Source organism: Paramisgurnus dabryanus, chromosome 8, assembly GCF_030506205.2.
Source record: "Paramisgurnus dabryanus chromosome 8, PD_genome_1.1, whole genome shotgun sequence".
NCBI lineage: Eukaryota > Metazoa > Chordata > Actinopteri > Cypriniformes > Cobitidae > Paramisgurnus > Paramisgurnus dabryanus.
In genome coordinates this window covers 27,083,054-27,098,152 of record NC_133344.1, presented here as the reverse complement: position 1 = coordinate 27,098,152, position 15,099 = coordinate 27,083,054, and the positions used below count along the sequence as shown (strand labels likewise).

Sequence of the window (15,099 nt, the reverse complement as noted above, 5' to 3'; positions counted from 1 at the left end):
GGTTTAAAAGTGTATATTTGTTATTTTTCTTGTCAAAATTCAAAATCGTTTTGCTAGATAAGACCCTTATGCCTCGTTTGGGATCGTTTATAGTCCTTCGAAACCCCGTTAAAAAAAACTGTTGCGTGTTGAGTTAAGTGTTAAGTCCATTAAAATTAGAAAAATCCTGCAATGTTTTCCTCAAAAAACATAATTTCTTCTCGACTGAACAAACAAAAACATCAACATTTTGGATGACATGGTGGTGAGTAAATTATCTGGATTTTTCCTTTAATAGAATCAACTTGATATCTACTGAAACATTCACAAACCTACTTGCCTCTAGATGGTTTCAATGGCAATAACATAAACAATCGGCTTTCGTGGCGCAAACGTAACTTATTGTAAACTTCTGCAAATTATCAATAACAACAGAGTCCCTGTTGAGTAGATTATTTCTGATGACAAGCAAGATAAATAACAAGTAATTACCTTAGTTCAAATCATAGCTAAAGCGTATCAACTACTACACTGAGCTAACGTTATTGTAAAGTATTGTATACAATGTTAGCTACAGATCCTTAAATTCTTGCCTGGCTGCCAAACCTCTTTTCGCACAGCAGGAAACCAAAACATTTTTATTTTCGACAAGGCATTTGTTCCAGAGGTTAGTTTAGTCACTAGCCAGACCAAAAAACCATGGTTACTGTAGTAAAACCATGGTTACCACAAAACAACCATGGTTTTGTAAACCATTGGCTTTCAATAACCATAGTTGAACCATGCTTATAATAATCAATACCCCCAAAAACCATGGTTACTACACGTTTACCATGGTTAATTCTCGTAAGGGAGAAACGGTCTATGCACATGAAATTGGAAATAAAAATATTTTAATAATTGCACAGATATTTGATTCTGCCTATTACTGTGCACTGTAAGTAGATAAGTGGGAAAATAGAGGAAAGAAAGGCAATTTTAGGACATAATCATATTAGCAATTGCTTCACGACTGATAAGACGTTCAGGCGACGGTGCAAGAAGGAATCGCATTATAACTGGTGTTTGCAGAGAGATTTGCTGCTTTGTCAGACTTTAAACAGCTGACTTGCTCTTTAGCACTATAAATATGGGATGGTTTGAGCTAATGCTCTACGGCTTTAGCTCCTTATTTTCCCATTATCTCTCCATTAGCAAAACTACGTGGCCAATGTGCCACTCAAGAGATGAACGTTCCTACCTAATAACCACAAATGTTAGGTGACTCAAAATCCATGTTGTGGTCTGAGATTAGTCAAAGCTTTTTTTGTGGCTTCGTACAGTAGCTAATAACACACACACACACACACACACACACACACACACACACACACACACACACACACACACACACACACACACACACACACACACACACACATTCTGGTTTCCATGTTTTGTGGGGACATTCCATAGACGTAATGCATTTTATACCATACAAACTGTATATTCTATTACCCTTACCTGCCCCATTCCCTAACCCCAACCATCACAAAAACCTTTCTTGTACCTTAGATTTTCAATAAACATCATCTTGTTAGATTTATAAGCTTGTTTCCTCATGGGGACATCAAAATGTCCCCACAAGGTCACAAAAACACTGGTATTCCTATCTTTGTGGGGACAATTGGTCCCCACAACGTGATAATTACCAGGTACACACACACACACACACACACACACACATTATTTTGTGGTGTTTCCCCGCCTGTCCATTTTAATCACTCCTCCCCCATTACAGCACACTTGGTTACTCATGTTGCCACAGCAACACCATGGTGTCACCATCACTAGAGCAACACGATGCTTGCTGGTTATTGACTACACTCAACTGCATCGATTCAAAGCTCAGACTGATTTCTAAATGAAAAATATTACAAACATTATCACGGGTCTAATAAAGAAAACGCATAAGATTACTCTCTTGTTCAAGGGGGCTATTGCACTGGAAATGCATTTGTACTTCATTGATTTTATTGATTTAGTCATTTTCCACTGCATGCAGAAACTCAGTACCAAGCATTATGTTTTAAATTCCTTTCTATAGCATGGGTCTGGATTTTATTTACTGCAGTAAAGACACCAAAAATGCTTATAGTGCATTTCTTTTTGCTATGAAGCTATCTATATGCTAGTGTGCTCGTAAAAATTATTTTCCTTCTTTCTTTCTTTCTTTCTTTCTTTCTTTCTTTTATTATTATATAGCAAACAGGCGTTGCCCAAGGTGCTTCACAAACAGTATAAAAACACTAAATTAAAACTTTCATACATACAAGCAATGCAATATAAGAAAACGTAATAAACAAAAAGACATTAGGACAGGAGACAACAACATAATGTAGCACTTTCACATAAAGGCCAAGCCACCTCAAACCGACCCCCATGCTATATCTAATAAGTGGGTTTTTAACAACAAATTAAACACAGCCAACGACTTTACTGATCTGACCATATGTGGGAGGTCATTCCACAGTATAGGATCGATTCGCGAAAACGCTATGTATCCTTTACGTTTAAAATTTGTTCTGACAGTGTGCAAGAGATTTAGATTTTCCAATCTCAATGACCTGGGCGCGATGTACACAGACAGAAAGATGTGGTGGTGCCAAATTTTGTAGTGCTTTAAAAACCAGAACAATGATCTTGTAATGTACTCTATACTGGACTGGTAACCAATTTAAGGAAATTTGAAACAAAAATTAACTATCTTTTATCCACACTATTCCTACACCCCATGACGCTTTGCGCGAATTATGGGTGCGACTTCCAGCGTGTACCGTCAATGAACCGGAGCCGTTTTCCATGATGAATACGGTCATAATTTCATGTATGAGCCAGTGTGAGGATGAAATTAAGAAGTGTCCTGATACATGAAGATATATTCAATCATTTCATGTTGTTCTACAGGGGTGACCGGTCTTCAATGCGCAAATAGAAAGCACAGAGACATACCAGTATCTTTACAGTGATACAGTCAGTTGAGTGTTTAATACATGGAATATACAGAGACTTCTTGTTTTTAACCTTTTCAGGTGATGCTTTAAAATGTCACAACTGTGAGTTTTTTTTAAACGGCAATTTTTAATCGACTTTAATCGTTTGAGTTTTTATGGCGACACATCAAGCTTCACGCCATCCGACAGCAGCAGTAACTTATGCTTCTCATTCAACATTGTAAGTTATTAAACAAACCTTAATAAACATATTAAACTACTATTACATGTTTTCAGTATTGTTTTCGTTTTATGGAAAATTATTATGCAGTAGATAAGACATGAGCTTATGAAATAATTCGCATGTTTAAAAAAAATAATTTAAAACATAACTAAAGTAAAATTACGCGCAAACACATCACACACTATTATAAACACTAATAAGCAGTTTATGTCGTAGGCTATATATTCTATATTCTTCACCAGAAGTTTTACCCATATGAGCTCAAAGATGGCAGTGCCCGCATTTACATCAGGGATAGTGTGGATATTTATAGGTTTATTTCCCTACTGGAAAAAGTTTGTTTTTTATAACAGGACTACCTACCAAACAGGGAGATTCTGTGAAGATAAAATATGACACTGCCATACAAAAGTCTCATAATCTACAGTAAAATGAGATTCAGACTGAGCATCAAAGTTTGACTGCAATCTTTGACACGATCTTCTTCAGTCAATATTTAAGATATCAATGTTGTTTTCACAGAATGTAGAAAACCGTAAATCACAAAACATGACTTTTGCTGGGTTTTCACATTATTATTGTTTTATTTTACTAGTAAATTAGCTTAAAGCTTCCATAAATAAACACAGAAACTGTAAGTAAAACAAGAAGCACTGTAAAGATATTACAGTATTTGTTTTATTATATTGTTTGTATCTACAACCCAAGCATTTTTTATGATATTTTCAATTCGCTTGTAACTGTAGACTTTAGGGCTTCCAACCATCTATCAATCGATTTATGCTTGCCATAAAATGAAGTACACAGAGGCCATTTTTACTTTAGTTGCTATGCTTTGCTATAATAAAAAAAGAAAAAGAAAACCTTAGACATGAAAGGATCATGGTGCTATGGACAACAGTCAAGTATAGACAGTTTAATCAGACGCATGTGCGCTGTCGCGGTTACCTGTCTGGATGGAACTTAACTTCCGGTCTCTGTTTGTTTAATGGTCTGACTAGTGGCTAAACTTAACTCTGGAACAAATACCTCATCAAAAATAACTAATGTTTTGGTTTCCTTAAGACGAAGGGAGAAGGCGATCATGGATTTTTAAACATTAATTTTACACAGTAACGTTAGCTCAGTGTAGTTTGGATACACTTTAGCTATGATTTAAAGTAAGGTAATCTACTTATGTACTTTGCTTGGTATTAGAAATATATTACTCTAAAATGACTCTATTGTTATTAATTATTTGCATAAGTTAAGTTTGTTCCACAAAAGCCGTTTGTTTATGTTGTTACTACTGAAACAGTCTATACGAATTAACTATTTCCCCGCCATTGAGTTAACTCTTCAATTAAGGGAAAACGCTTCCCTGCTAGTGACAAGTTTTTCTGGCAAATCAAATTTCCACTATTATCCACCAGGTGGCGCTCTAACCCACTTATAAAACCTGGAAGCAACCCCTTAGGGCAAACAGTAAGAACTCTGTGTAGGTTTTGATCATCGCTCTGAATTTGATCTCTTTTAAAAGTCCTTCACAAAAATGCAAAAAAAATGCAGCTTTTTGTTCAGAATTTTGTATTTTTAAAGAAATCTACCCATATTTGAGAGGTGACAAAAGAGAACAAATGAAGGTAGGATGAAACTTTTTTTGTTTGAAAGCAGAGGGTCTGTTTTTTAATTTGTATGTTTATATATTTAAACAAGGACGTTTTCTGGAAGGCATTAAACTTTTGTGAAAAATCATAAAAAATACTGGCGCTGGCTGGTAACTTTTTTTTAAATGCTGGCGGAAAAAGAGTTAAGGTTAGCATGATTCAAATATATGATCACTCGAGGCAGAGATTAACCAATCAGAATCTAGTATACTGGCACCAATAACAGCACATATGGTGTCAGAGGCAAACGTGCTGTTTGTGGTGATCTCACTATTAACCGCAGTCTGAAGCTTCTTTGAATGCTCTGCAATATTGCTCTGCCTGCAGAAGTTCACCGCTTTATCTCCATGGCATCTGCGTAGCTCATGCAGCTCATCTCGGATTCAAGGATTTATGTCCTTGTTTACAACGAATGTCCACTACTGTGGCTAACAAACACACACAGGCTCAGAGGTAGGCCACTATTAGATCAATGCTTATGTAAATCAGAGGAGATGAGGACCGGTGTGGTGCAGACAGCAGGTTCATCCATCTCTCAGTTCATCTGCAGCTGTGCTGTGTGTTGTGTGATATGAGATGATGTGGTGTCTGGACTGAAGAGAGATTGATGGGCATGTGATATTATTGGTTTAGGCTCGAGATGGAGTCCCTCATCTGTGCACTTAACATTGGATCAGTTCAAACTGCTTTCGACAGCCTCCAAAATGAACCTTGATAAGTCCGGATGTTTTCACATTTTTAAGGTTGTGCTGTTTTTAGTCTTTGTCTGTTAACTTTGAGGCCAACTGTATTTCATACTCTGAGTATACAACCTTTACAACCAAGTGTGCAACTTTTGTTTTTAGGTAATAATGTTTACAGATTTTTGCCTATAGTAAATCCTACAGTACAAAACCAGAGCGTTTAAAGAAAGCAGTATATCTGGAGCTACAAAAATGTACGGTATGTGGAAAATAATGTGTTTTTTGAACCATAAACCACACAAACACATTGTTTTATACCAAATACACAAAATAACATTGTTTTTAGATTGTACTTAAAGGTGCAGTGTGTAAATTTTAGTGGCTTCTAGTGGTGAGGTTGCAAATTGCAACCAACTGCTCAGTCCACTTCTCACCCCTCGCTTTTGAAACGCACAGAGAAGCTACGGTAGCCGCCACCGGAAAAACATGTCATCGATAGAGACAACGTAGTAAACAAAGTTTGTCCATTAAGGGCTTCTGTAGAAACATGACGGCACAACATAGCGACTTCTACGTAAGGGGACCCTGGTGTATGTAGTTAAAAACATCTCATTCTAAGGTAATAAAAACATAGCGGTTCACATGTGCGTCGGAAGCAAATGAAAAGTGGGTGGGTCCCCACATTTTTTTCTTCTGTGTCTTGAACTTGGGGCTCGAGTCCGACCTAAGGTTTGAGCTGCCTTTAAGAACACCAAGCTAAGTTCGTTTACCGTTAATTATTAAGACTAAATGGGCAGGCAAACTCGTGAAACAATGAAAGTAAAATAATCCGCTATAATATGGTTTTACACGTCTATAGAAATTATACTATAAATAAAGCAGTTATTAATTTTCCTAATGCATGGTTGTTTGACATTTACTTCTGTTTAAAACATTTGGCAAAGGAGGTTTTTCAGCACTATGTTCGAACAGCAACTCAGCGTCCACTCACCCCCGCGAATTATGTTTAAAAGCTGAAACGGGTCCGCGGTGTAAAAAAAGCAAAGGTTAGGGATCCCTGCTCTAGTGGAATGGATTTGGACTAACAGCGCTTTGATAAGTGAACAGACAAATGCGCTAAACTAGAGAAAAAGTGGGTGGGTCCATTATCATTGGTCTTAAAAAGTGGGTGGGTCCTGTCCCACCCACGTATAATGGTTCCGACGCCCATGGCGGTTCATTATAAAAAGGTCTTTATACACCCCTGATAATAAAGTTTTGTATTTTATTTTGCATTTCTATCAAGAGATCCTTCTAAAAATTATACACTGCACCTTTAAGATGCACCTTTACTTTCAGAAAGATATACACTAACATTTGAAGTGGATCAAAAAAGTTCCTCAAAGTTGTCCTAAAAACGGGTATTGTTCAAAACACAAAGTCAAATTTTATAAAAAGTTTTGATCCACTTCAAATTTTGACTGTATTTGAAGAACTGACATGCGAAAGCCGCTAAACCCCACTTCCGTCAAATATGACATGATGATATTAATGCTCTCTGCACTTTTTAAATGTTCATCAAATACTTTAACTTCAAATTCAGGCCATTCAGAAATACCGGTTTATTGCCAGAATTCGTTGAAAACAGCATGGAGATTTTTCAGCAAAGTCCTTTAAATGCATGGAAGACGAATTGTATAAACGATGGCACACGTACATTGGATTTCAGTTGTTGACCTGCAAGTTACCCGGTTAATGAAGGTTTAACGAATACACTAGGATATTGACTGATTTTATTAGCCTTTCACCTTTATGTAGAAAGGGCATTGTAGAGTGATTGGAGACGTATTTTAGAAGTTGTTGTTTTTTTGCCAAAAAACATGCATACACTAAAGGGGGTCGCACACCAGACGTGCAGCTCAGCGCCGTGCAGCGGCGTTCTAAAAAAATCGAACATATTGTTTTCTATGAGTATACGCACACCGGCGCCGACAGGTGGCCCCGGGCCGCGGCACCCAGCTACGACTCAGGAAGTTGCTAAAATCCCACAGAGAGCCACTCACATACTTTAACTTTAAATAACATCTTATTTGTCCCAAATCATTAACGATTAACATTGGCTGCTAACGAACATTTTGCATTTTGAAGTAGATGCTATCTGACTAATCTCAAGCTATTTAATGTGCACTTCCGGTGTATGATACCTCCGAGTTGTCCTAGATGCGACTCAAAGTGGTGCGGGGCTGAGCTGCGCGTCCGGTGTGCGACCCCCTTTAGAGTGTTTTGCAGCAAAGGATTTTTATTAATAAAATGGCTAAAGTGCAGAACCTAAATATAAGCTAATTTACAAGAAAACATGTCAGACTTTACCAGAAATATTCATTTTAACTCTCTCATTCATGACAGTCTATACCAGTCTGTTCTATTTTTGTCATTGCAAAGGCTTTGTTCAGGCTTGTTTTTCTTCACTTTAGGCTTGTGGCCGTGTCCTATAAAGCAAAAATATATATTTTTAACTCTAATTGGATCTTCTGCGTTTTCCTGTGTGCTGCAAGCCTAAAACTACCATCTATATCTCAGGAAACATCAGTAATAACTGGCTGTTACTGAGTGTTGTTATCTTGACTAAAACATAATTGCATGGATTTTATTGCAAAATGGTTTTCCGGTATCAGACTGATAGCTTTTTTTAATGGGTTGAGTGGCCCCTATGACTGATGTACTGGCTCTTGCATTACTCATCTTTTATCTGTACGATTTATCTCTATTAATACTCTTCAAGTCTTCTGGTGTGACACATGCTCTGTCCATGTCATTGTGTGAATATGTGTGTTTTGTGGACGTTTGCTGAAGAGCCCAGCGGGTTCGAGTGGGCTTTGCACCTTTGCACCTCATGCACTGTTGTAGATGAGTATTCAGCTCGTCCTGTTGAGATGCTTTATAGAAAAGTACAGGATTTTTCAAAAGAGAAATAACCTATAAAGAGCCACTATGTCAAAACCTTTCTGTGAAAATATCACTTTAATATCTTTAATGTTGATATCAGATTAAGGCCATGTCAAAGTTGAAATGAATGTGAAATCTGTGATTGAAATCCAACTTTGATGCTCGTATCTCATACAGTAATTCGATTATGAGACTTTAGCCTGGATTTCAGAGACTGGTCACATTTTTTAAATGACACACTTTCATGTTGTTTATGATAGCTTGGTAAACCGGTTTGTTATTGTGTTTTGTCTCTCAGGAGAAGTCAAAGCACAGCGCAGGAGCCGCTCAGGAGACAGGGCTCTTCTTCTGCCGGGCGAGCACCTCAACCTCTCTCTGCCCAGGCCATCAAGCACATATGGGTCCGCACGGCCGTCTTCGAAAAAGTCCTGGACAAAATTGTGCAGTATATTGTGGATAACGCAAGGTATTTGGTGCTTCGACAGCGCCTCTGTTTCAGTTAATTTTATTAATGAGACAGCACAACGTTTATTTGTTAGTATTAATCAAAATTATTGGTTTATCTTTCAGCATTTTTGAAATAGGTGTCTGGCTCTTGACATTCACATTGTGTTTGGTTGTTATTTGTGTGTCTCTGTAGTAAGTATTATGAAAAGGAGGCTCTCATGCACGATACAGTGTTTGGCCCTATACTGGCGGCACTTCTGGGTGAGTCTTTCAAACACCCTTCATCTTCTCATGTAATTATAAAGATTGATAGGTCACTGAATTACGAGGTGCACATAAAACATTCAAATGGTGTTAACGCTGCGTTATTGTATTATATTTCACACTGAGATCCTTTTTGTCACTTTATAAATATTTGCAAAGCATTTATTTTGTGCCAAATCAATACTTGTTATTCGTAGTGGGACCTTGCGCACTGGAGTACACCAAGCTCAAGACATCAGATCATTTCTGGACGGACCCATCAGCCAACGAGCTGGTGCAGAGGCACAGAATCCACGGGGCCCACAGGAGCCAAGAGGTCTCGCCGGGACGCAGGCCTGCCCTTGGGGTGAGAAAATCTTGCACTTAGAACCTAAAGGAGTTGTTTTTGTTATACTTTTGTTATTTGTATTATTGCTAAATTATTAAATATATACATGTTTCTGATACGTTTAAGATTCGGAAGCGGCAGTCCAGTGTCAGCGTGTCTGAGGACAAGTTTGCAGCCTCAGCGAGAGAGTACGTTGAATCTCTCCATCAAAATTCACGCGTTCACCTGCTCTACGGAAAAAACAACGTAATTGTTCAACCGGTAAGGCACATAAACTTTCTATCACACACTTGCAAATGCACTTACTGGGAAAATGGTTATGATTATTTGCGTGAAATGTGTCTCTTAATGGTTGTAACAAATTTAATTGATTGGGGATCAAAGACTTTCATGTAATCAATAGGGACTCCTGAGAACAGCTGAAAACTCAAAGGCTGCTTGTTATGGGAAGTGAGTCAGTTAGCATCTTTCACACAGTATTTTCGGTAAATTATCATGAATTTACCAGAATTAATTTACCAGTAAATACAAAAATGTGCTGTTCATACACAAAGTGAGGTTTCGTCTTTTTACCAGTAAGTAATCATACACAAAATCAGCATCAAAATACCGGTAAACTCGGAGAGAAAGCGGAAGTTACCTTTGGCGTGCTGCATGCTCAGTGTTGTATTTGTAAACAATGGTGGGTTATGACTTCATATCCACGGTCCGTATTTTGTTGTTTTCACATCAGTGGCAAACGCTGACGATCGTGAAGTTGCTCGTGACCAAACAACATTTCATTAGGCGACGTCAAACGAAACCTGTGTCTTAAACAGTAATGTTTGCACATTAGGCTTCACAAAGGGGGTGTTAAGGACGTAGGCGATTCAACAAATAGATGGTAAGCTGTTTTAAACAACTTCGGTTGTGGATGCTAACTTCAGGTTTGCTATACTTTTAACCTCTTACACTCTGAGGCTATTTTGGGGATTTCTGCCTGGATTTGACCTACCCAAGCTTCCCATACCCACATGCAGAGGTTTACATACAAAAGTTTGTTATCATTTTACAGGAAACCCTTTGAAATGGCATAAAACTCTGTTGAAAGTGCTAAACATGGTTGTATGTGTTGTCAGTACTCTAATAAACACAAAAATAAATAGGCGCTTTTTGATGTTTTTTTCTTAAGTCTGTATTTAAGCAGCGTGTGTATGGAGACGTCCGTAAACAGTGCGGGGGTAAACGTGTCATCTGTATTAAAACGTTATGATTGGCCCTAAGCTTTCAGTGCGGTCTGACGTCGTCCATTCTAAATGTCTGTAATCTATATTTTTTGTTCACACCTAGCGCCTACCGGTACATTACTGGTAATTTTACATCCTCTCTTATTGATAAATTGGCAGCACATATGACCTGTTAACTGCAACTTACCAGTATATTTGGCAGGATCCTGTCAGAATCATGTCTTGAATTATTTCTAATCTGTGTGACGGGGTCCTGGCAGTATCGTGTTTTATGTGGGAAATGCGTGGTTTTAGTATTGGTTTATTCTGACGACGCATTTCCCGGGTCTCGTCACTTTTTCCCCGATCCCTTACTTGTGATGATTTCCAGGTGTATGTAATTTATTTTGTCCCTATTTAAAGTCCTTGTGTTTGATGTTCTTTACATGTGCGTTTTGTCTCTCTCTTGTTCCAGTACTGTTTCCTGTAAGTTTATATCAAATAGTATTTTTGTGCCTTGTGTAATCTTGTCTTGTTAATTGTGTAGTTTAGTGTATTTATATCTTGTCTAATTTAGTGTCAGTTTAGTGTCTTGTTCATTTGTTCTGTTTTGCCCCCTCGTGGATTTTTGTTTTCTTGTTTATTAGTTTAATAAATTATCTATCAACTTCATCCGCTGTCTGCATCTGGGTTCGTCCTTTACAAAATCCTCACAATATTATGTGTGACTAGTGGGACTAGTGTTAATATTAACATTTCTTACTAGGGGGCATTTTTTTGGACCTAGAATTTATTTATGAGGTGCACTGGGTAAAAACTCTTGCACCCTGATACATGCACACTGTTGTTTTTTCAATTCTTTTTCTGTGCACTTGGAGGACTTTGCAGAAAAATCAATGTGGAATTTAATGGATCCTGCCGACAAACCAGTATTTCTGAATGGCCAGGATTAAGTGGATTTGAAGTAAAGTATTTAATAATCGTATAATACATTAGGAGAGAATTCGATCAATATCATATATCATTTATGACGGAGGTGGCATTTTGCATCTAAGTTCTTCATTTGTCTAACCATATAAAAAACACAAATATTGAATTTCTTAATAAGAATAATAATAATAAGAAAAATTTTCAGGTTTAAATTATGAAAAGTTTAAACATTAAACACAAACAGAATAATATTTCTCAAGATACCATAATACTGCAATAGTTGTAAAATATATTGCTCAGTGTTTGTTAATGTTAGCATTAACCAATGTTGATGAATGGAAACTTATTATAAAGCGTTACCCTTTATATGTACAACAGATATGTTTGGTTATACCAGACATCACTGATACCCTGCAAAAATGACTTTCTTACTTAGTAAGTAGTGTTGTCTTATTTAAAGTACAAATATCTAAAAAATTCTTAAATCAAGATGCATTTTCTGCATTTAATCAAAATGACCTTAGAAAATAAGTCAAATTTTTAGACAAATAATATAACATTTAAGTGAATTTGTGCTTACAACAAGCAAAAAAAAAAAAAAACTGCGAATGGTGTAAGCTAATTTTTCTTGAATACAGGGCTCTATCTTACACCTGGCGCAATGCGCGACGCAAGTGTCTTTTGCTAGTTTCCAACCTGCGCAATTATCGTTTTCACGTTCAGCGCCATGTTGTTTAAATAGCAAATGCATTTGCGCCCCCTTTTGCGCCCATGGACGTTCTGGTCTGAAAACGAGGTGTGTTCAGGCACATTGTTGGCGCGTTGCTATTTTTGAGGCGCAATATGTTTTTTGTTATTTAAAGAGCGCATTAGTAATATGCGCCTATAAACGGGACGACAACGCGGGTTTGCTTATCACATACATGAATGCGCAGCAGCACAAAAACGCTTTTAAATATGAAAGATTAAAAGATTGAATGTAAAAGATTATTATTGAGTCTCTTGGATATAAATGAGGACCGATTATGAGACGTGAGAAGGCACAAAGAGCTGCTTCACCTGTAGCCTGGTAAGTAAATAAATGCTTTGCTTTAAACAAATGCATCTGTTTTTAAATGTTTTTTTTTTTTAATGCTACATCACGGATTTATTGTATATGATGACTCTGTACCTGTGGATATGGTGGGATGAGAAATATTTTTAAGTAATGCTAAAAAAAAAAAAAACTGACGCTGTCCAAGTGGTGAAACATGCAAGAGCCGTTTGTAAATTCTTTATCTCCTGTTTGTTACAAATAAAGTATTTTTAAAGTAAATACCTTTTCTTACAAACTTGTAAATTATTTTTTGATGATATTGGAAAATCATATCTTTTTTACTTCCATGACTAAAAGAAAACAGGTTTTAAAGGTTTTAATAAAAAATAACAATTTCAGTACAAGTGAAAAACAACACAATTATTTAACATTAATCTTAAAGTGGGGATCTTCTTCCTCCGCTTAGTTTTTCAGTTTACAAAGTCTGTCATCTAAATAGGGATTAGACATAGTGCCAGCGCAACTGGCTTTTAAAGGGGATGAGAGCTGAGACTCTCATTGGTTTATTGCATGTTATGCCCAAAACACACCCATTACTCATTAAGAAAATATGTACAACCCTTTTTGACCCTGCGTTTGGCGCACAAACCATTTTTCCGGTCCTTTAATTAGCAAAAGTGGCATCGGACACGCTCATTTAGACCGTGCGCCATGCGCTTTAGACGATGCGCTTAGATCGTTAAAATAGGGCCCTAAATGTTTTAGAAAAAAGTTCAAGATTTTTTGTTTAGCCCATTGGCAGATTTTTGCTTGTTTTAAGCAGAAATTTTCTTAAATGTGATATTTTTTTTTTTTTTGTCTAAAAACTAGACTTTTTTCTAAAGTAATTTTGCTCATTAAGTAAATGCATCTTGATTTAAGAATTGTTTTATTTTTTTATTTTTTTTATTTTTTTTTATTTGTAAGACAAAAATACTAAGTAAGAAAGTCATTGCAGTGTATGTTAGGTAATACACTATAGGGCATTTCTGCCTGCCGTTTTAAATATTTGAGTCATTTTTTCCCATGTTGGTGCCATTTTTGTATAAAGCCCTGATTAATTTCCTCTCATGGTTAACACAAGTGGAGGTGGCGAAGATCACTAGTCTAATTTTTCTGCCCTAGTATTCATCCTTGTCCACATTTTTGTCCTCTCCATCAGTGAGCTCTCAGCCATCTGAGTCACGCTCTTTGTCCAAACAGCCTCTGACATTTCCAGCTCCCTGGCGTATGAACCAGATCACTGATGCCCATGTGGACTTCCTGACTGACAATTGGCTTCTCTTTTGAACTGGAAAAGGCACACAGTGGATTAGCCATTACAGCACATTAGATTTATCATCAACTATGAGTCAAGGATGGGGTGTCTGAGTGTGTTTGCATGTGTGTCTGTAAGATTCGCAACAGTGACTGATGTAACTGGCACAGAGAGTGCTGCGTCTGGCAAGGATTTGTAGAAATCAATAGTGTAAACGACCCATGCCAATGGGATCACAGTGATTCAGGTCTAATTGGATTTCTGTGTGAAACATGATGTATCTTGCAACTATCGTGATCTTGGTAAATCATAAGAAACTTTATTCATGCCACTATGTTGCAGTATCCCCTGCTTTTATTATGTAATCTAACATCTCTTTTTTCTCGTTTTGGTCTCATTGTCTCTACCTAGATTACAGTTTTTGACAATTGTTCAATACAACAGTAATTGTTTCTTCCTAAATTCACTAAGATCATCAAAACAGGGTGACAAATTATTTTATGATTCTTGGCAGATCAGTCTGGTCACTTAATGCATTAAATACCCATTAGTTATTTGTGGACAGCAGCTAGCTACAGTATTAGTAGGAATAGGGGAGCCCTTGTGATTTGTTATTATGATACACAACTGTAATCATGGCTTGCATAACAAAGTCTTTGTTGTTTGCAGAAGAAGGACATGGAGGTTTTGCGTGGTTACCTGTCCCTTCATCAAACGACAGAAAACCTCACGCTAAAGTGGACGCCCAATCAGCTTATCAACGGCACTTTGGGCGACTGTGACCTGGAGAAGAGGTAAAATATATACATACAGAGGGTGAATTCGGGAAATAGTGGTCGTCTGGTTAGATGGTCCGGAAAATGTTGGAGTGTCGGATCCCCCTTTGAGTTGGCAAATCACTGTTAATTATTTTAAACTTTGTGACCCTGTCCCTGGTGTGAAATCTTGGCTAAAGTCTCATATTTGAGAATTGAAGCATCAAAGTTTGATTTTTGATGCTTTAACATGACCTTACTTAGTTAAAGGAATAGTCAATTTTCTTAAAAAAAATTCAGATAATTTACTCACCACCATGTCATCCAAAATATTGATGTCTTCCTTTGTTCAGTCGAGAAGAAATTATGTTTTTTGAGGAAAACATTG

At 37.1% G+C, this 15,099-nt stretch overlaps 1 protein-coding gene across 6 annotated transcripts in view; it reads left to right on the top strand.

Annotated features, from left to right (window-relative positions):
- The window catches only part of sgsm2 (small G protein signaling modulator 2), a 60,459-nt gene that overhangs the window by 25,478 nt on the left and 19,882 nt on the right, over nucleotides 1-15,099 (top strand). For all 6 annotated transcript variants that reach the window (XM_065281301.2, XM_065281300.2, XM_065281299.2 and 3 more), the window contains exons 4-8: nucleotides 8,748-8,915; nucleotides 9,090-9,157; nucleotides 9,358-9,506; nucleotides 9,615-9,749; nucleotides 14,626-14,750. In XM_065281301.2, coding sequence (XP_065137373.1) covers nucleotides 8,748-8,915; nucleotides 9,090-9,157; nucleotides 9,358-9,506; nucleotides 9,615-9,749; nucleotides 14,626-14,750 — 645 coding nt within the window. The remainder of the gene's footprint in view (nucleotides 1-8,747; nucleotides 8,916-9,089; nucleotides 9,158-9,357; nucleotides 9,507-9,614; nucleotides 9,750-14,625; nucleotides 14,751-15,099) is intronic.